The 21,229-nt window shown below is 54.2% G+C and overlaps 1 protein-coding gene and 1 long non-coding RNA gene across 2 annotated transcripts in view; both read left to right on the top strand.

Moving 5' to 3' along the window:
* LOC311633802 overlaps positions 1-21,229 on the top strand; it is a 223,981-nt gene that overhangs the window by 114,392 nt on the left and 88,360 nt on the right. The window lies entirely within an intron of this gene.
* On the top strand, positions 591-19,819 carry CSK (C-terminal Src kinase). Its single transcript, XM_084906078.1, has 13 exons — positions 591-1,222; positions 13,502-13,578; positions 13,927-14,040; positions 14,162-14,274; positions 14,589-14,808; positions 17,126-17,219; positions 17,413-17,478; positions 17,560-17,659; positions 17,755-17,845; positions 18,282-18,355; positions 18,439-18,634; positions 18,741-18,827; positions 18,993-19,819. Exons 2-13 carry the CDS (start codon positions 13,564-13,566, stop codon positions 19,173-19,175), a joined length of 1,353 nt encoding a protein of 450 aa, XP_084762204.1. The 5' UTR covers positions 591-1,222; positions 13,502-13,563; the 3' UTR covers positions 19,176-19,819.

Genomic DNA, 21,229 nt, shown 5'->3' with positions numbered 1-21,229 from the left:
CCATGCTGAGCTACTTACAGTTCCCAAAGACGTCAAGCTCTCTCACCCCTCCCTGCCTCTGTCCGTGCCATTTCCTAGCCTGGAGTTCCCGCTCTAAGAAGTCTCCCTATTAGCCCTCCCCTCTTCTCCGTTTCCCGTGGGCTTGGTACATCACCTCTCCACTTCTACCAATTACTTCTTTGAGATTGTCTGTTGGCCCATCAGTTTTACTACTGAGAACTCAATGGCAGTCATGAAGGAGTCCCACAAGTAGATTCCAGAACCGGGCCTGCCATTAAGTGTCTGGAAATGAATGAATAAATGCTTACGGCTGCGAGTGAGGCCCACTCTCCGCCAGCAGATCAGAAGAGAGGGCTCCAGGCCCGGCCTCAATCGCGTCTTCAGCGGCGGAGCTGCGCCCCGAGAAGCTGGAGGCGGCTCCCGGGCGCCCCAGCGGGGTCCTCCGCCAGCTCTCACGGCTCGCAGGTGGCGGCAGGGCGTGGGGGACACACCTCCTGCCGTGCCCCCGGCGCCCGGCAGGGGGCGCCGCCCGCCGGCTCCCGCTCCGCCGGCCCACGCCCCGCCGCACGTCCGGCGGGCTCCCTCGCGCAGGCGCGCTGCCGCGGGCGGAGGATCCGGCCGCGCTTCCTCCAGCCGGGCCTGCGCGCTTCCTCCCTGCGGAGCCCCGGGCGAGCCGAGTTCGGCCCCGCCGCCGAGCCCGCCGCCGCCCTCGCGCTCCGCCCCACCCCGCACCCTGCCCGGGGTCCTGCTGGGGCGGGGTCCCAGCGGGGCGTCCTCCCGGCCGCGCCGCCGTCGGGCCGGCCACCGGCCAGGGGTTCCTCCGCCCCAGCCAGCCCGAGGTCGCCGGAGCCTCCGCGGCGAGAGCGCGGGGAGCCCCGCGGCCGCGACCCAGCGTCGGACGGCCCGGCCGCGACGCTCCGAAATCGACCCTTGGTGGTGGCGTTCGGAAGCGGAACTCTGCCGGGGCCGCGCCGGCTACATTGTTTCCTCCCCCGTTCCCGCCCGCCCCCTTCCCCCGCCTTTCTTCCCTCCCCGACCCCAGCCGCGCGGTCGGCCCCTGGCCTCCGTCTGGCCGTCCCTCCTTCCCTTCTTCGCACCCGCACCTCCGCTCCGCGCGCCCGGACCCCTGCTCCCCTCCCCTCGCCCTGGCCGCATGGGCCGTCCCGCAGGCCGCTGATGCTGCCCGCGGCGAGGTGGCTCGGACCGCAGTTTCCCAGGAGAGGTGAGTGCCTGGCAGGCCTGGAGGGCGGACGTGGGAGTGCTTCCCGGGGGAGAGGGGAGAGGTCTCCCATTCCGCTTCTTTGGCTTCGGGTGGAGCTGCCGTCGCGTCCACTCCCATCCCCCACTTCCCTTGCCCCTCCTTCCTGGGTTCGAATTCTCCCGGGAGTCACTGTCAGCCCGACTGGGAGGGGAGCGCAGGAGGGAGCTGCTGCCCTCTGAGTCCCACAGACTGGTCTCCAGCCGCGCTGAGTGTTCCCCTCTTTCCCCAGGAGAGGCTAGCTGGAGCCCGGAGGGAGGGAGCCTGGGAAAGGGCAGTGTGCTGTTCCCTGTCCTGGGCCCCCCTGCAGGTTCCCTGGCCTGTCTGCTGCTTCTGACCCCTCCCTCCCTCCCTTCCTCCCTCAGCTGAGGCTCTGCCAGCTCCAGGGTGCCCAGGGCCCAGAGGTTGAACTTGTCACCCTGACATCCCAGACCAGCCTAAGCCAAGGGACCTCTGGCCTTGGGTGGGGACACTGGGCAGGGCTTTTGTCTTAGGTGGAGGTAGCACTGGGTGTTAGGACCATGTCCCACCACCTAACAATCCGGTCAGCCCGCTCTCCTAGATGTCTCAGGGCCAAGGCCAGGTGTTAGGAAGGGGCGTGTCCAGCTACCAGATTCTTGAAGCTTCACTAGGGGTTCAGCTTCTCTCCCGTTTGAGCACCAGAGAACTGAGGCTCAAAGGGGGATATTACTCCCCCAGGACTCTGGTAGTTTTGCCGTCTGTCCTTACATCCCCACGCTGCAGGTGGAGGGCTTCTGGAGGTTGGATGGCAACCAGACAGGCACCTTTGCGGATCAGGGACACAGGCTCCCAGCCTGGCCCAAGGGACCCTATGAAGTGGGCATATGCCCCACAGAGGGCTGGAGGGGAGGGAACTTCCGGCCTCAGCTCTGCTGGGTAGGGCTCAGACAGCATCTGCTCTGCCATGGGATTTCCCTGCTGGTGCCTGAGGCTGGATCCCACCAATGTATGTGAGAGCACCCATCTGATGTGATCCTAGAATTGAGCTGAAACAGCTTGATGGTCAGTTCCAACCCAGCCTTTCCCACACCTTGGTCCTAGCTAGCATAGGGACAGCCAGGTTCAGGATGTGAATGAGAACCAGATGAGGAAGATGAGAGCCCTGTTCCCAAAGGGAGCACCCTACAGCCTTGGCATAGGAGCACTTTCAGGAGTATGTACAGGCACCAGGGGCCTGTTCCAAGCATCTCACACCATGGGGTTCCAGTGTCTTTAAGTGGGACCTCAGCAGGAATGGCAAAGGCAGCAAGAAGGAGATTGGGAGTGCAGGATCCTCTTGCTCCTGAAAAGAGTGGGAGGTTCCCGGAGGATGTTGAGCCATGTCTGAGCCCAGCTCAGGCCTCTACCCTTGATTTTGAAGTTTTTTTTCTGGTCATCCTGACATGCAAAGTGGAGGGGAGCCAGATGTGGTTGGCCTGTGAGGGCTCCCCTCACCTAGCGGTAATTTTCTTTCCAGCCTGAGGGGCTGGAGCTGAGGCCTGACATTGTTAGCTGCTTTTATACCAACCAACTATGACCTGTACTGGTGTAGCTGGGTCCTGAGACGTTTATAGAAAAGGGTCTGGCTTCAGGCTAGTGTGTGTGCAGGGATATGTATTTTATCTGGCAAGCTTGGTACCACCTTCCTTCTCAGAAGTGATTCCTTTTCTCTCTGTGTTGGGTTGGGGGCAAGAAAGGACAGAAAATGGTCCCCAGCATCACTGCAGGGGACACCAGACCCCAAGAGGTTGAGCCCTATGAAGCATCTGAGACCGGGCAGGGACTGAGGCTAACGATCCACAGTGAGATGAGGCTTCCCTAACAAGCCTCCAGGTGGCCTGATCGGCAGGATAGTCTGAATCTAGTTCTGAATTTCATCTTTTGAGGAATTTCAAAGCCTTGACACATAGTGCCCCAAAAGAGAGGTGTTTGGCCTGGGAAAGACATGGTAGGAAGAGATCCTAATGTATCTGAGGGGCTGCCTCTAATGTAACAGAAGGGTGTCCCGTGGCAAAAGATTTCCCAGACACAAGAACCAGAGCTGGGGAGCAGTTGGAGCTCAGGAAAGCAAATCTGAGTCATTGTGAGAAAACTATATGTATTATTTTTTAATTTAGAAAGACAAAACAGAATACAGGTGATTTAGAAAACAACAAAAATCACCCACTATTTCTTTACAAATTATAGCATTTTGGACTTCCTTGCCAGTCTTTCCTGATTGTTTCTTCATCACTATTGTCATTTGAATGTGCAGGCAATGACACCTTTTTTTTGTTTAATATGTGTCTATGGGCATTTTATCATATTGCTACATGGTCTGTGTAACTTTGCCTCTAAAAAATTTTAGAATTTTCCAAATAGCTGCCACAGCAACCTCACTCAGACCTCCTTACTGTGAGCATGTGCACCTGTTGCCCATCTGTTGTTGTGGTGGTTGTTACTACAGCCAGGAGTGTTGGGAGTGGACAGCTTGGCTCCCAATCAACGTAGGTTCTAGGTCCAGCCATGCCATTTAGGCCTGGTGGAGGGGCCTTGAAGAGTTCACCCTCTGAGCCAGAGTTCCTTTGTATATACACCTGGGATGGTGATACCTCTTTGGAGGACGGGGAAGTGGATAGTGTAAACTAACCAAGGTGCTAGAAAGTGCTGGCACAGACCCTGGCTTCTGTAGGCATTTTGTCAGGAGGGGTTGGCACTCCTGACAAAATGTGGAGTACCCACCACAGGCTGCCTCAACATATGGGGAAGACACCTGGGGCAGGCTTAGCTGATGGCTCACCCAGCCAAGGGCTGGTCTCTGCTGGGGGCGGGGAGGGGGGGGGAGCGGCTTATGAAACCCTCTTTATGTCCCTTAGGCTCTGAACTATTATGGCCTCCCTGCCTTCCCCCTCCCCATCACCCTGTGATTTGCCAGCCAAGTTCATGGGCCTGGCTCTGAGAAGATAGGATATTGATTGGTTTCTGGAACCTGACCATATCCCCTCTCTTTGCCCAGCATCAGAACTGAGTGGATGAGGCCTCTGAGAGCTCAGCTGCCTCCTGTCCCCAGCTTCAGCTACTTCCTAGGCCATTTTGGGAAGCCCTGCATTTCCCCACTGGAGATAAAGGCCTGCTTTCCCTGGAAAAACAGACTTGGGCAAGGAACCCAGGCATTCTGAGCCCCGACCTGGTACAGCCATGCCAACCTCATCTTCCCAGATGGCCAGGGGAGGAAAGAAAACTATGGGGAGGTAGGGTATTTAGAGCCTCCAGCAGGGGAGTTTAAAGAAAACATCAATGGTCCACAAATTCCTGGGGAAGTCTTGTGTGTTAGCGCCCTCCTCTGTGGCAGGTATTGCCCGGGTCTAACCTGAGTGTGTACTGCTGTGACACTGCTTGCTTCCTCTTGTTCTGCTTCTGTGGAAACTACGGAATTGGGAGTGCCCTCCTGGAGCCACCTCATGGACAGCAGGAGGAAACCAGTCTCAGCTTGTCATTCCCAGGCTAGGAAGCCATTGTCCCAGATGACCGTAGGATGGCTCAGGACTAACCTAGGCAGAGGATCCTCCCCAAAATGGCCCATTCAATGCAGAGGTCCCCCATGCATGTGACCTTGGACTCTGGCTGCCACTCTTCTGCCTGTGAAGTGTCTCCCTGCTCCCTGGTCTTGGTTCAGGGGAAGTAGGTATTACAGCTGCCCTCCTGTCCCATGGCTTGGGCTGGGATGAAGTCACAGGGTGGGGTCCTCTACAAGATGCTGGTCCAGCTTGGGTAAGCCCTTTGGATGTTTCTCGGGCCCCACTTCTTGGTTGGACGGGATGGGCGGAGCAGCAGGCCACCCCCCATACCAGGCAGGGAGCCCTCCTTCCATTCCTCCTCTCCTCTGGGTCCCTTTATTCAAGGGCTGGAAATAGAATCTGCTAAGTAATGATTAAAGTCAAATTCAAACCTAAAAATAAAGAGCTGGTGAAGGGAGAGCTCGTGTGCTCCCTGCATGGCTGAGGGGAGAAGTGAGCAGGGCGGGGCTAGCTTCGAAAGGCCAAGGCCCTGCTTCCTGGGAGAGGCCACAGCCCGCTGGGGTATCAGGACTGCGCCAACCAATTGTGGAGTCTCTTAACCAGCGGGATGCAGCCTGCCCCAGTCGGGCAGACTGGCCGGGCCAGGGAGGGAATCCCATTCTTTCCTTGGGGAAACTGAGGCCCAGAAGGGAGAAGTGGTCCGTGACTTTCCTGAAGCTACCCGTGGCAGGCCCCAGGGACCTGAGGGCCACATGCAGCCCAGCTCACCCTTTCTGCCTGCTCAGTTTCTCTTCCTGGTTTTGAGGTACTATGATAAGAGTAGTTTCTCATCGCACACTAGCTCTGTACGCCTCCGTGGGGCTGGGCCTCCAACCGCAGCTTCCCTCCACTTCCCTCCCCCATCCCCCACCCTTCTGTGGTCTGGACCCAGAGTTATAGGAGCAAGCAGAAGAGAGGCTGCCTGATGCCCCCTCTGCCCATCCTGCTCTCCACACAGTTGGAAGCCTTGTGGGTGGGTGAAAGTCTGGGTGTCATTCTGACGCCTGTTCACCCTAGCTGTTGCTCTTCAGTCCTGCCAGTACCTGGTCCTCACTGAGACTCAGGCATCTGTGGTCTGTGTTGTCCACACTTCAGGGAGACTGGGGGGGAGGATGAAGAAGGAACCCTGGGAGCTCCCCTACTGGCCTGCTGTTGGAGAGACCAGATGCGGAGAGGAGTCAATTAGGGGAGGCCTGTGGTTACGACTTCCTGGCAGAGCTGAGGATCTGCGTAGGCTGTAACAGTGGAGGGCTTCCTGGAGGGGAAGGGCCGTGAAAATCAAGAAGCATTTGCAGAAGAGGCAGGGTTGGGGCAGAGTTTCTTGCTTGGAGCTTCTACCCTCCCTAGGGTTGCTGGCTTCTCTTGTTGCAATGTGGCCCTAGACCAGTGGTCAGCATACTTATTAGTCAACAGAACCAAATATCAACAGTACAGCGATTGAAATTTCTTTTGAGAGCCAAATTTTTTAAACAAACTTCTTCTAACGCCACTTCTTCAAAGTAGATGCGCCCAGGCTGTGGTATCTTTTAGAAGAGCCACATACAAGGGGCCAAAGAGCCGCATGTGGCTCGTGAGCTGCAGTTTGCCGACCACGGCCCTGGACAAGCTCTTGCCTCTGTGCGAAGCAGGGTGTGGCACACTCGGAGTGGGCACAGATGTAACTTGTGCTTTCCTGAACAGGAGGCCAAGCTCTGGGCAGACCTCACATGAGGTCTGTCCATTTCAGGGTGTCATCTGTCCATTTCAGGGTGTCATCTGTTCTGCCCAAGGAAAAGTTGAAGGTTTTTCCCCTGACCAAATTCAGACAGAGCTGAGCTCAACTCCCTGCTCTGCCTCATGGAAGCTGGGTGACACTGCTCAGAGCCTACTTCCTCCTCTGACAAATAGATCAGCAGTAAAATCTCAGAGTTTTTGGAGGATTAGTAAGTAATTAGCTTTCGGTGGGTCAGTAGTTTCTCCTTCTATGCTTTCATTTTTATAACCCATCCTGCTGGGGAGGCAGCAAGGCTGTATGTCCTGTGTTGGACCCTCATTGTTTTTCCTTCTGAGCGGTATGTTCTGTGGATCCCTTTCTGAGACTGGGAGACCAGGAATCTAGGCCAAAGTTCTGTACAGCTCATGGGCTTCTGGGCCTCAGTCTCCCCAACTGTAACCTGGCTAGGAGACTTTGGGTGAGGAACAGGTACGCTCTATGATTTCTAAGGGCTCTTTGGAGGTCAGTGCTGAGAGGTTGTATGTAAATATAGGCAAATGAAGATGCAAACTATACAGCCTAAGCTCAGGACTGGGGAGGATCCTGGGGAGGCCCCAGTGCATGCAGATAATTAGGCCCTGAGTGGTAATTAGAAACCTTTCTGGGCCAGGAGTCTCAGCCTCCAGCTGCAGGCAGCCTAGGGAATGAAATTCCCGTTGGCATCCTCTCACTTCCCAAACCACTAGATGGTACTACCATTCCCACTGAGCCAGCCATTAGGGTCAGAAAAAAAGCCAGTGAGTTGCTGTAATTTTGTTTTTTAACATTTTCAGCCATTAAACTGGCATCTCCCCTTAAGGAAGGGGTGCTGAAGGCTGTGGGAGCACTGGGGATGGTGTTTGGGCAACATACACTGAGCCAAAGTAGAGCATCCTTTCAGGCCTTCCCTGGTCCCCAGAGAAGTATAGGCATTCCAAGGGTCTGGTGCCCAATTCTGCTGCCTAACCAGAGACATCTGCAGTGGGGGTGCTGAGTGCTCTGGGACCACCTGCTTGGGTCAGCCAGAACCTTTCACCCCCATAGTCTGGTGCATGGCCAGGGGCACCCCAGTGCCCAAAGCCTGGGTGTCCTTTGCAGAGGTGGGGCTGTTTTTACTGCCAAACCAGCCAAACTGCTGGCAGTGCCCCACCCTTCTCAGGTGCATTGCCCTTTCAGAGGGACATGCCCAAATCGGAAATTCAGTTCTGCTTGTTTTTGTCCTGTGACCCGTCAGAAACTTCTGGGCTGGCTTCACAGCCTTTGTGTGCCCTACCCTGAGCCTTCTTCAGCCTTAACTTTCTCTGTACCACGGTTTGGAATCTTAAGTCTGGCCTGATCTACCACACACCCCTTCAAGTTGCTTCCACCTAAAATCCTCCCAGTTGCAGCTCCCTTCCCCTTCCTCCTGAAAGTCTTCCCAGGTTGCCCAGGTCTATCCTGTCTGTTGGCGCACTGAGGACACCGGACTGATTTGCTGTTTGGAGGACATTGAGTGGAGTTCTTGGAGCCCTAAGGGCAGGACCTCCTGGGCCCTTTCCTCCTCCTGCCCAACCTGGCCCACCAAGGATAGTGCTGGGTGCATAAGGAGGCTCCTGAAAATGTGACTCAAAAACTGACTCAAAGAATGAAAAACTGACTTAAGGTGGACCTGCCTGTTGCCTCTAGTGGCTGCCCATGCTCCACACCCAGACTCTAGCTGGGTCCTGTGGCAGATCAGAGTCTCTGGGGGCATGGCCCCGAGTTCCCCTAGGTTTCTTGTGCACTTCCCCTTTCAGTGGGTATTTTTAGCTGGGTATAAACAGTTTCTGAAGGCGCCCATACCTCATTAGGCAGTGGAGTTTTGGTAAGGGGGCAGGGCAGGAGCCCCTTGACCTCCCAGGGCTCTCAGCATGTGCCTGGCTGTGGGGGTCTAAAACTGTCTCCAGGGCAAGAAAATGGCAGCCCAGGAATTTCTGGGCTCCCGCCCCCACCAGCCTGGGCTCCCAAGAAAGGCCTGCCTGAGGCTGTGGCCACTGACCTCAGTACTTGGGCACAAAGCCCAGTCTGTTCCCAGGACCCCAGCACAAGGACTGCTAGGAGCAGAGTTTGGGGCAGGAAGTCAGAGTGAAGCATTGACTTAACAAAGTTACAAAGTTCCCTGTCCCCAAGTCCTATGGTGGTGGGGTGACAGCTGCTGTCGTTTAGGGTTAAATATAGTCCTGCTGGTTATGGGACCTCAGTGTGGTACAGCCATCCTAGCTTCCCCTTTCTTTTGTTGGTTCATTCATTCAGCATTCTGGGCCCAGCCCATGCTGGGGACATGAGTCAGTCCCCCCTCCCCCTTTTCCTCTAAGAGTTCCCAGGCCAGGACCAGTGAGGTTCTTACTGGAGCATTGGAATGTGTGAGAGGCTGTGGATGGAGGCTTAGAGCAGCCAGCACAGCTGGGGATCACAGAAAGCTCCTGACAGAGGTGGCTTTCAAAAAGTTATTTATTTTCAGTCTTATTTTTAGGGAGAAGGTAATATATGCATGTTTAAAAAAAAAAAAAGTCAAGGATAAAATAGCAAATATACAGTGAAAAGTAGTTTCCTTTGAACTTAATGCTCCCCCTTCCCATCTCAGAGGCAACATTGCTTATCAGTTTCCTCTATCTTTCAAAGATAATCTGTGCATATGAATTTAGGGAGGAATTGTATGTCACTTTGAAAAACACAACTTGTAACATACCTTGGATGACATTCTGCACCTTGTTCTATATAACCTTTTGAATATTTCAAATCTACCAAAAAGCTGAAATAATAGTATAATGAAAACCCATATATCCTTTACCCAGATTCACCAGTTCTAAACATTTTGCCACATTTGCTTTGCCTCTTTTATATACATAGACACGTGTACATATGTATTTTTTTGCTGACATATTTAGTGTTGGTTGCAGGCATCATACCCTTTACTCCAAAGTATTCTGTTTTTGTTTTATTATCATTATCATCATCATCATTATTTTAATCCTCATCCAAGGAGTGAGGATATTTTTTCCCATTGATTCTTAGAATGGTAGGGAGAGAGAGAAACATGATGTGAACATCAGTTGGTTGCCTCCCACAGGTGCCCCGACCTGAGGTGGAGATTGGATGTGCCCTTGACCGGAATCAAACCTGTGACCCTTCAGTGCACAAGCTAACATTCCAGCTACTGAGCCATACCAGCCAGGGCTTATTTGATTTTTAGAGAGACGTCCATTTGTTGTTCCACTTATTTATGCATTCATTGGTTGATATTTTAAATTTTTTATTGAAACTTAGAGAAAGGAAGGGAAAGAGAAATATCGATGTAAGAGAAACATCAATCAGTTGCCTCCTGTATGTGCCCCAACAAGGGTCAAACCCGAAACCTAGGTAAGTGCCCTGACCAGGATCAAACCCACCACCCTCTGGTGTATAGGACTACGCTCCAACCAACTAAGCTATACCAGCCAGGGCTCATTGGTTGATTCTTGTATGTGCCCCAACCAAGGATCAAACTGCCAACCTTGGCATTTTGGGACAACACTAACCAACTGAGCTTCCCAGCCAGGGCTTACTCTGAAGTATTTTAGTGTGGATCTCTAACATAATAATCTCAGTACCATGGTCACACTTATGTTGTTGAACATTTCCATTTTCCCAATTGTCCTGTAATGATTCCCATAGCTATTTTTTCCCTTTATCTCAGAATCTCATTTAGAATAACTCATTGAATATTGTCCCCTTTCTTAACCCCCCAGCTTTATTGACATATAACATTGAAAGTTTAAGGTGTACAATGTAATGATTGGATACTTATATATATTGCAAAAAGTTACCAAAATATGGTTAGTTAACACACCCTTCACCTCACATAATTATCATTTTTTTGTTTTATCCTGTTCCTTTCCTGTCTTATTTAATCTAAAACATTCCCCAGCCTTTGTTTGTTTTGTCTTTTATGACATTGACTTTAAGAGTCCAGGCCAACCCTGACCAATGTGGCTCAATGGTTGAGTGTTCGTGAACCAGAAAGTCGGGGTTTGATTCCCAGTCAGGACACATAGCCAGGTTGCCGCCCAATCTCCAGTAGGGAGCATGCAGGAGGCAGCTGATTGATTCTCTCTCACTATTGATGTTTCTCTCCCCCTCCTTCTCTCCTTTCCTCTCTGAAATCAATAAAAATACATTTAAGAAAAAAAAGTCCAGGCCAATTATTTAGGTTCCACCTGATAGCATCCTCCTGAGTGAGTCAGGTTCAACAGCTCTGCAGATACTATTAATCTGTCCTTCTCAGCATCGTAGCAGGAGGCACTCGTTGCTTCTCTTATTGTTGGTGATCCTTAATTTGACCATTTGGTTAGCAAGACGTCTGCCAGATCTCTCTGTTGTGAAGGTGCTTTTTCATCTTCTGATCATTCAGTGGGCTGGTATTTGGAAACTGTCCAGAAGCTTTTCCTTTAATGACTTGGGTTGGCTTTTGCCATTTCTATTTACTCTGTCATGAAGAGTGTTGTGTATCAGCAGCTACAGATCTGTTCTGGCCCCATTAGCTGAAATATGTTGTTCCCTTTTTAGGGATACCTGGTCATTTATTTACTTGGCCCCTTATTAATGGACATAAAAAGATGTCTCCCAATCACTTGCTACTACAAACAGTACTGTGTGGACTGTCACACTACATTTTTTAGGCACACATCCAACCAAAGCATTTCCTCTGCTCCCTGAAAGTTGAGTGGAATTTCCTTGGATAGAGCAGGGGAGGGAGTGGGAAGTCAATGCCAAGGCAGGACATGGCAACAGCAGGTAGAAAACAGGCATAACTGAGGCACTGGAGAGCTGGCAAGTCCCAGAGCAGCGCTGGAGCTATGGGGTTATCGCCAACCCTTTGTACTGATGGGAGCACTGGGTGGTCAAGTTGCAACCAGTAGAGCAAAGGGGAGAACTTGGCTCCTCCCTCTCCAAGCCTGGCTCCTCCCTCCCCAAGCCTGGCTCCTCCCTCCCCAAGTCTGGCCCCTCAAGGAAGGCCACCCAGATTACTGCTTCCTGGGCTTGTCCCTTCTCTGAGCATCACTCTCTACTCCTCCCTTACATTCTCTCTCCTAGACCAGTATGGTCCTGGCATGGTGGGCAGGGGAGGCACAGAGGTGGGTGACACCTGAGCCCTCAGGTGTCAGGGGGGAGAGAGGGTGACCACCTTGCCTCTTGGTCTCACTCGGGGTCTCCTATAAAATGGTGTACCCTTTTTTTCAGTTGTTAGAGGACTTGACAAGCTGTAACGTGCCAAAGACAGGGTCTGGCACAGAATAAGTGCTCAGAAAACAGGGCCTGCTATTATTTTTATTATCAGCATCAAGTCAGTGGGGAGGCGGCAGCAGCTGCAGGCTGGGAAAAGAGTGTTTGCAAACGGACAGCTGAGAGGTGACTAATGATGCCACAGCCTCAAAGCCCTCCTGCAGTGGCCTGTTTTGGGGGGAGAGGGAGGTGTGGGATGTGGAGAGTAAGCTGAGTACCTATTTAAAAGGGCCTGAGGTTGGGGGCTCCAATTCAAGGTCTGGGCTGTGTGACTTCCGACAAGTTGTTTTCAACCGTGTGAGCCTTTGTTTCTGCTTCCATAAAATGGGGGTAAGGAGCTCACAGTTCCCACAATATGCGGACCACAAGAGCCCAGGGGTGGTTTCTGTACCCCAGGCAGCTCAGTTGTATTGGGGGGCGGGGGGATCATGGGTCATCTTCCTTGGGCCTCAGTCTTCCTGTCAGACATGAAGATTGGTAGGCTGACCTTTGGGGAAGAGAAGAGAGGTGAGGGGTTATGCCAGACACTTCCAAGCCTAGGGCCTCATTCTATTGCCCCCACAGCCTGCTTGCAGGGGCTCCCAGTCCCTACTTTTCAGGATGAGGGATCTGAGGCTCAGAGGGGTGAGTCATTCACTCAGGTTGCACACTTGACAGTGCCAGGTCTGCCTGACTCTAGAACCAGGAGGGAGGCCTGGAAGTGGGTGGTTCTCCCGGTTCTACCTCCCTGGCTCCTTCTGGTCTCAGATCACATGCTCTGCTGCTGAGGCCCCGTGACCCCCAAAAGTAAACCCTGGTTCCTCGCATTGCCATTTGAAGCCCCCGCACCCTATAAGGTTATGCCAGGTCCAATTCAGCGAATTGCCAGAATGAACCCATCCCATCTGGGCTCAGGCAATCACACAACCAGCATCCAGAAGCCCCTTCCTGTCTGCCTCCTCCCCATGGCAGGCCCGTCCTGCACCATAGGTTAGGCCAGTTTCGAACATTTATGATGGAATCACATGGCATGTGCTCAGTCTAGGTCTGATTTCTTGGTTAACACTATGTTTCAAGGTTTATCCATGTTTCATAGCTGTAGCTTATTGATGTTTGTCACAGCACAGTGTTACCAGTATTCTGTGGGTATACCATCTGACTTTTCGGAGGCATCTGGGCAGCTGTCCATTTTGAGGCTTATTACAAATCGTGCTGCAGTGAGTGCCCTGTGCCTGACTCAGTGGACACCTGCCCTGTTTTCTATTGAGTGTGCGCCCTGAAGTGGGATTACCAGGCTATAGGGTCGGTGAGCCTTGGCTTAAAGATACTGCCTGGGCAAGATTTTATAGACAAAGAAACTAGGAGGTCCACAAAGGACAGGTGACTTTCCCAAGTCACATAGCACCTTCCCCCAGTTCACAGAACTTCCCTAGGCTCTCTTCCCCTGCAGACCAGTTAGCTAGCATCAGGCTTGGGGCTGATGGGGCAGGTGGCACTGGTGCTACTCAGCCCCGAACCTCTTTTGCCTCTGTTGGCTATTCTGTCAGTCTGTAAGCCCCCTATTGGCCTGGGGTTGATGGCCCCCTCACTCCCAGTCCCAGCTCTGGCTGCCTTTGGCACCTGTTTATATTGCTATGGGGAAGGAGTGGGATCTCAGTGACTTGCAGGAGGTGGAGGCATATTCTCATATTTTCCATCTTCCCTTTCTCCCCACAGCTCTCATGGTACCAAGTGACAGGCTGGCCTTCCTGTGACACTGGGACGCCAGATCTGAGAAGATGTCAGCAATACAGGTACCGTGGAGGCGGGGTTTGGGCAGTTGAGCATCCCCATCCCCCATGGGATGCTGAGCAGAAAAAGGGTTTCAGATCAATTCATTTCCCTTTCTCCCAGCCCTCTGTCTTAACCCTGGCCTTCAACAAAGTAGAATTCCAGGGCCCACTGTCGCAGGGCCCTCAAGCTGGGAGCACAGGTCTCAGTCAATGGAGAAGGTCTACTGGAAGGAACCCAAAGTTCTTGTGGGAGATAGCACCTCACCTGGCCCACAGATGCCAGCCAAGAGTTATGACCTCGAGGGTTTGTGGTAGGTGGGTGGAGAGGGGCCCCAGGCTGCACCTGCCCACTCGTTGCCTGTCCTGCAGGCCGCCTGGCCATCTGGTACAGAATGTATTGCCAAGTACAACTTCCATGGCACTGCTGAGCAGGACCTTCCCTTCTGCAAGGGAGATGTGCTCACCATTGTGGCCGTCACCAAGGTAATCAGGGACCTCACATGTCTACCCCCACCCTCTCCCACCTCTGGGCATTCCCTCTGGGTCCTGGTTCCCTGCAGAGGAGGGTGGACCTGAGAGTGTGTGTGGGCTGCCCTTCCCCTAGGACCCAAACTGGTACAAAGCCAAGAACAAGGTGGGCCGTGAGGGCATCATTCCAGCCAACTACGTCCAAAAGCGGGAGGGCGTGAAGGTCGGCACCAAACTTAGCCTCATGCCGTGAGTACCTGAGGGGGGTCCTCTCCCAGTCTGGGGAGGAGGGAGGAGGAGGAACCCTGATTCCCCCAGGAAAGAGTCAGGAAAACTGGAGACCAGAGGAAAGGCTGAACTGTCCTGAGGGCTTCTCAAGATGAGGGAAGGGCATGGGTGCTGGACCTCAAAGCGGGAGAATGGGTCTAGGCCTGAAGATAGAAGGGGGGGGGCAGAGGGAGGGCCTTCAGAAAGTAGAGCCTGGCAGATGCAGGAGGAGGCTGGCAGGGGCACCAGGCTCCTTACCCGTGGGCCACCATGACCCCTGGCCTGCCGTCCCCCAGTTGGTTCCATGGCAAGATCACACGGGAGCAGGCAGAACGGCTTCTCTGCCCACCAGAGACAGGCCTGTTCCTCGTGCGGGAGAGCACCAACTACCCTGGTGACTACACGCTGTGCGTGAGTTGCGATGGCAAGGTGGAGCACTACCGTATCATGTACCATGCCAGCAAGCTCAGCATCGATGAGGAGGTGTACTTCGAGAACCTCATGCAGCTGGTGGAGGTGAGCTGCAGCACCCACAGGCCTGGATGTGGGCTCTAGTCCCACCACTCTGGCTTTGTGACCTTGGGATTGTCATGCAGACTGAGTGGCACTTACTGTGTGGCAGGGTGGATCTGTGATCCCACATTGCCACCACAGGGAGGGAGAAGTGGGGGAGAGAGAGAGAAATATTGATGTGAAAGAGACACATCGACTGGTTGCCTGCCACATGTACTCCAGGAATTGGGCCAGGAATTGCACCTGCAGCCGAGGTATGTGCACTTGGCCAGGAATCAAACCTGAGATCCTTCCGTCCTCGGGCTGATACTCTAGCCACTGAGAAAAATTGGCCAGAACCTCGTTTCTGTTTTCTTAAGTACTAGTTTTGTGTTTTTTTATTTATTTATTTATTTATTTTTTTAATCAATCTTTATTGTTCATATTATTACAAAGGTTCCTCATTTCTTCCCCCCTCCACCAGGTTCCCACCCCACCCTGTGCCCCCTCCCCATCCCCCATTGTCCTCATCCATAGGTGCACAGTTTATGTTCAGTCTCTTCCTCCCTCCCTTTCCCCGATAGTAAATCCCTTTTCAGATAGTAAATCTGTTACTTAGCATTTTCTCATATCAATAATACCTCCACATGCCCAATGATACACTTCACACAAAAGACATTTTCAAATAGGTCAACCAGCCTCATCCAGGCCCCACCCAAGGCACTCACAGATCAATACCCCAGCGCTATACTAACTCAACACATCCAGATCTAAGCCTTCATCACTTGATTCAGCAGACCCTCAAGTTCCCGCAAAAGTTTCCAGCCATGTCTGAGAGGCAGCCGTGGGCAGGGACAGGCGAGGAGCGAGCTGTTTCGGGCCTGGCTGCTCCGGGCCTGGCCTCTGTTGCTCTGGTTCGTTCCACAACCAGCTGCTCCGGGTTTGGTCACTGCCGCTCCCGACCTAGTTGCTCTGGACTTGGCTGTTGCTGCTACAGGCCTGGCCGTACCCGACCCGGCTGCTCTGGGCCCGGTTGCTCCGGTCCCGGCCGCTCCGGGCCTGGCCGCTCCCAGCCTGTCAGCCGCTTCTCCAGGCCTGGTCGCACAAGACCCGGCTGCTCCGGGCCTGGTTGCTCCCAGCCTGGCAGCTGCTGCTCCTGGCCTGGCCGCACCCGACCCGGCTGCTCCGGGCCTGGCCGCTCCGGGCCTGGCCGCTCCCAGCCTGTCAGCCGCTTCTCCAGGCCTGGTCGCACAAGACCCGGCTGCTCCGGGCCTGGTTGCTCCCAGCCTGGCAGCTGCTGCTCCTGGCCTGGCCGCACCCGACCCGGCTGCTCCGGGCCTGGCCGCTCCCAGCCTGGCAGCTGCTGCTCCGGGCCTGGCTGCTCCCAGCCTGGCAGCCGCTTCTCCAGGCCTGGCCACTCCCAGCCTGGCAGCCACTGCTCTGGGCCTGGCCGCTCCCAGCCTGGCAGCTGCTGCTCCTGTCCTGGCCACACCAGACCCGGCTGTAGTTTTGTGTTTTTAAGAATATTTTTATTTATTTTTGGAGAGAGAGGAAGGGAGAAGGAGAGAGAAAGAGAAGCATCACTGTGAGAACAGAATACCGATCGCCTGCCTCCTACACACCCCTTAACGAGGATCGAGCCACAATCTGAGCATGTGCCCTGACCAGGAATCAAACCAGCAACCTTTCGGTGCGTGGGATGACGCCCAGCCAACTGGGCTATGGCACCAGCCAGGGCACTATCCCCATTTCATCGGCCAGGTTCAGAGCAGTTAAGATACTTGGCCTGAGGTCACATAACTATAAATTGGAGGTGCCAGGATTTGAATCCTAGAACTAGCTTCCTTCCAGCCACTTACAGAACTACATGGCCAAGTGTGTGTATATAGCATGACCTCATGAGCTACACATTAATGGCCAGGGTCCCCTGGTCTCATGCGCCTTCAAGGATGTGCCCTGTAACTCTAGACAGCCTCCCAGATGCCTCCTGAATTCACTCTCAGCTTCTTTCCCCCTGCCTATCTGGCTTGGCCTCTGGCAGGGAAGAGTCCTGGGCATACCTGGCTACAAACTGGTTTCTGGACTGAGTCAGGGAATGCTGGGAAGGACCAGAGTTGTAGCAACAATGAGGGATCTGTCCAGCAACTGGGTGTGAGGTGGCATGGGCAGTGGGTCATGTGTCAGTCTGGGGCCTCCCTAATACAAGCGCTGCCAAAAATCGGGAGCCCTCCCCAACCAAAGCAACTTGGGGCTGGTTGGTATGAGCCTCTGCCGCCCTCTGGTGGTCAGATCTGGGCAGTGTGTGTGAGCAGCTGATGATGGCCTGTCCTGTACCCTGCAGCACTATACCTCAGATGCAGATGGACTCTGCACTCGGCTCATCAAGCCAAAGGTCATGGAGGGCACAGTGGCAGCCCAGGATGAGTTCTTCCGCAGTGAGTGCCACCCCCATCCCCAGTCCTCACTTGCCTACTCGCCTCCTGCTACCCAGGCTTCTTGGCACTTCCCATCCCAGGTGCTCTGGAAACTTCCAGGGAACCCCACACACTATAGTCGGCCTCTGTCTCTCCTGCTGTGAACTCTCTTCGAGCCTCAACACCCCTCACTGGACCCCTTTCCTTCTATCAGGTGGCTGGGCGCTGAATATGAAGGACCTAAAGCTGCTGCAGACCATTGGGAAGGGGGAATTTGGAGGTGAGCAGGAGGAGCTGGGAGCCCTTCGAGGGGCCAAGGGACTGAAGGGAGTCTGGGAATAACCCCAAACACTCCACACAGATGTGATGCTGGGCGATTACCGAGGGAACAAAGTTGCTGTCAAATGCATTAAGAATGATGCCACTGCCCAGGCCTTCCTGGCTGAAGCCTCGGTCATGACGTGAGTTGGGTAGGGTGTATGGGAAGGCTGTTCCTCACGGTGAGAGGTGGGGGTGAGATGGCTTGGCAGGCTCTGATCACTTCATCCTGCCCCAGGCAACTTCGGCATAGCAACCTGGTACAGCTTCTGGGCGTGATTGTGGAAGAGAAGGGCGGACTCTACATCGTCACCGAGTACATGGCCAAGGTGTGCACCAGCCCCAAGAGTCACCCCTGTGCTGGAGCTGAATACTTGGGCTTTCCAGCTGCCGCAAGCCCCTCTCTGTACCATGGGGCTCTGCTCTCAGTCCCCTCCTTCCAACTGAGCTTTGAAGTCCCCACAGCTCAGCTTTTGTCCTGGCTCATCATTTATTCACTTCAACGTTGGACAAATTGTATCGCCTCTAAGCCTCCGTTTTCTCATCTGTGAAACGGAGATACTAAGTTCACCTCAGAGTGATGAGAATTAAAAGAGAATGCTGAGCAGTGTCCAGCTGTAGAACCTAATATTCAAGTCACCTCCTCCCATGTTCCTCTCCTAACACCTCCCTTGGTGTCACCTTTCACCCAGCCTCAGGCTCACTGTTCCCAGAGCTAGAGGCAAGTCTAACCCATGGGGCCATGGTCTGTCTCTCCTGTCCCAGGGGAGCTTGGTGGACTATCTTCGGTCACGGGGTCGGTCGGTGCTGGGCGGAGACTGTCTCCTCAAGTTCTCACTGTGAGTGAAGCAGCCCCTGGGGGAGGGACCCACCCTGCTGGGGGAGGCCTATCTGAAGGGACACGTGGCTGCCTCGCCCCTAGAGACGTGTGTGAGGCTATGGAATACCTGGAAGGCAACAACTTTGTGCACCGGGACCTGGCCGCCCGAAATGTGCTGGTGTCTGAGGACAACGTGGCCAAGGTCAGCGACTTCGGCCTCACCAAGGAGGCCTCCAGCACCCAGGACACGGGCAAGCTGCCAGTCAAGTGGACAGCCCCTGAAGCCCTGAGAGAGAAGGTAGGTGGGCCTCCCCCTATATTCTGAGCAGTGGGGACAGGGATCCTGGGTCACCCTACCCCCAAATTCCCAGGATCTGACACAGCTTTTCCCATCCACGTGGCAGAAATTCTCCACCAAGTCTGATGTGTGGAGTTTCGGAATTCTTCTCTGGGAAATCTACTCCTTTGGGCGAGTGCCTTATCCAAGAATTGTAAGTGTGGGCACTGGGGTGGGACAGGCTGGGGTACAAGGTGTGAGGCCTCCCTGGGCCTGGGTGTGGGCAGAGCAAAAGGGGACCCCTGGAGAGGGGTGCTGAGTAGGGATCCCCTCCAGGGGTTAGGCCCTGCACAGATTCATGCCACCCGTCTGCCCTCAGCCCCTGAAGGACGTCGTCCCTCGGGTGGAGAAGGGCTACAAGATGGATGCCCCTGACGGCTGCCCGGCGGCAGTCTACGAGGTGATGAAGAACTGCTGGCAGCTGGACGCCGCCACACGGCCCTCCTTCCTGCAGCTCCGAGAGCAGCTCGAGCGCATCAAAACCCATGAGCTGCACCTGTGACGTCTGGGCTCGCACAGGTCATGGGCCTCTGGGGACTCAACCTGGGGACTGGACCTCGTGCCCCTACTTGCTGGGCCTAAGCCTGAACTGAGCCCAGTGGACCTCTTTCCTCTGTCCCAGCCTGTGCCCCCCTGTCCCCCTCAGGGACCCCGCCTAGGCCCGGCACCTCTCATGGACCCACTGTGGGATTTGGGGGATCCTGCTGACGGCCAAGAAGAGGAGGGTGAGGAGCAGGAGGCAGATGCCCACCGTGGTCAGGCTTCCCTGGCCTCCCACCTCTCACCGTCCTAGAGTTTTATTCCTTTACTTTTTTGAGATTCTTTTCCATGTGCTTATTTTTTATTATTTTTCACGATAAGGAGAAAGAAAGTACCCAGGAAATGGGCATTTTACAAGAAGTACGAATCTTATTTTTCCTGTCCTGCCTAGGGTTGGGAAAACAGGCCCCTCTCTCCAGGGACCCATCGCCCCAGCCTTGTTCCCGTTCTGTGTCGCCTCGGTCGCCCTGTGTTTGCGCTTGACCATGTTGCACTGTTTGCATGCGCCCGAGGCGGACGTCTGTCAGGGGCTTGGAGTTCGTGTGTGCTGCTGCCGCCTGCCTTGTGAGATAGAATTGTAATAAACCACTCCATGAGGACACCACTGCCCAGCCTCGGCGCTTCCTCCCTGAGCCTGCCTGCCCCCATCTCCTATCCCCATGCCATCTCGTCCATCCCTCTGTCTCTGTGAGTGGGGCTGTGCTTGCCCTGTGAGTGGAGGGGTGGGGAGCACGGCCGGAAGCAGTGGCCGCCGCTTTGTGTAAGCTGCACCCGTGAGTGTGCTGTGTCTGCCGTGGGAGCTCTCACCGCTGCCCTCCCCCCCATTCTGCTGTAGCCCCAGGCTTGGCCCTGGGACCATCTGAGCTCTGGGCCCTGTCCTCAGGGTAATGCCTGGTGTACTGGCTGTCTCTCCTGCTGTGTTCAAGCCATCAGCACACGGAAGGCTGGAACCAAGCATGGGGGGGGGGGGGGGGGTGCCAGCCTGACCAGCTACAGATGGGGTCTCCCTGGTAGGAGGCAAAGAAAATCAGAGGAGCTGTTGACCCTGGAGGGGGAGGGGAGGGAGGCTCTGAGCTGCTGGTGGTTCTTCCGGTTCACCTGAGATGTGAGCACTGCCCAGCCCCAGGCCTGAGTATGCGAATGTGAGCGCCTCTAGGGGACACAGGTGGGGAATGAGGACCAGCCAGGATATGGTCTTCCTCTCAGGTTCCCAGGGCAGTAGTACAGAACCTCTGAGGGACAGGGGCAGCTCACTTCACCCACTGAGACAGGCAGTTTGGGTTTGGGTTTCTGACCTTTCTTGTTCCAGTCACCAGGGCCTGACACCAGGCAGTTCTTTTTTTCTTTTTCTAAAGTTTATTTTAGAGAGGGAAGAGGGACAGAGAAAGAAACATCAGTGAGAGAGAGAAACATCAATCAGCTGCCTCTCGTAAGGGCCCCGACCACAGCTCAAACCTAAAACCTCTGACGGGAATGGAACCTGACGCCTTCTAGTGCAGGGTAGTTACTACCTCTAACCACTGAGCAACGCCTGCCAGAGCTCCGTGCAGGTGACTGCAATGTGCCTGTGCCTGCACTGCCATCCAGCCAACATCATCTCCCACCCTGGCCCAGCACAGCAGCCTCCTTGCCTCCACCAGTCTATCCTCTCATTTTTATTTTTATTTTCTTTTTTTTAATATGTTTTATTGATTTTTTTTTTTTTTTCAGAGAGGAAGTGAGAGGGAAAGTCAGAAACGTCGATGAGAGAGAAACATCAATCAGCCGCCTCTTGCACACCCCCTACCAGGGATGTGCCCGCAACCAATGTACATGCCCTTGATCGGAATCGAACCTGGGACCTTTCAGTCTGCAGGCCGACACTCTATCCACAGAGCCAGACAGGTTTCGGCTATCCTCTCATTTTTCTAAAACTAGACCATTCAACCACAAATATTTGAAAGCCTGTTGTGTGTTAGAGCTGGAGTTCAGCAGTGAGCTAAGACCCTGTGGAGTTCAGTTAGGAAAACAGCCACA

Source organism: Pipistrellus hanaki, assembly GCF_964339955.1.
Source record: "Pipistrellus hanaki genome assembly, chromosome: 1".
In the NCBI taxonomy this organism is placed as follows: domain Eukaryota; kingdom Metazoa; phylum Chordata; class Mammalia; order Chiroptera; family Vespertilionidae; genus Pipistrellus; species Pipistrellus hanaki.
Note: the sequence above shows the minus strand (reverse complement) of the source record. Positions and strands in the feature narration are given on the sequence as shown.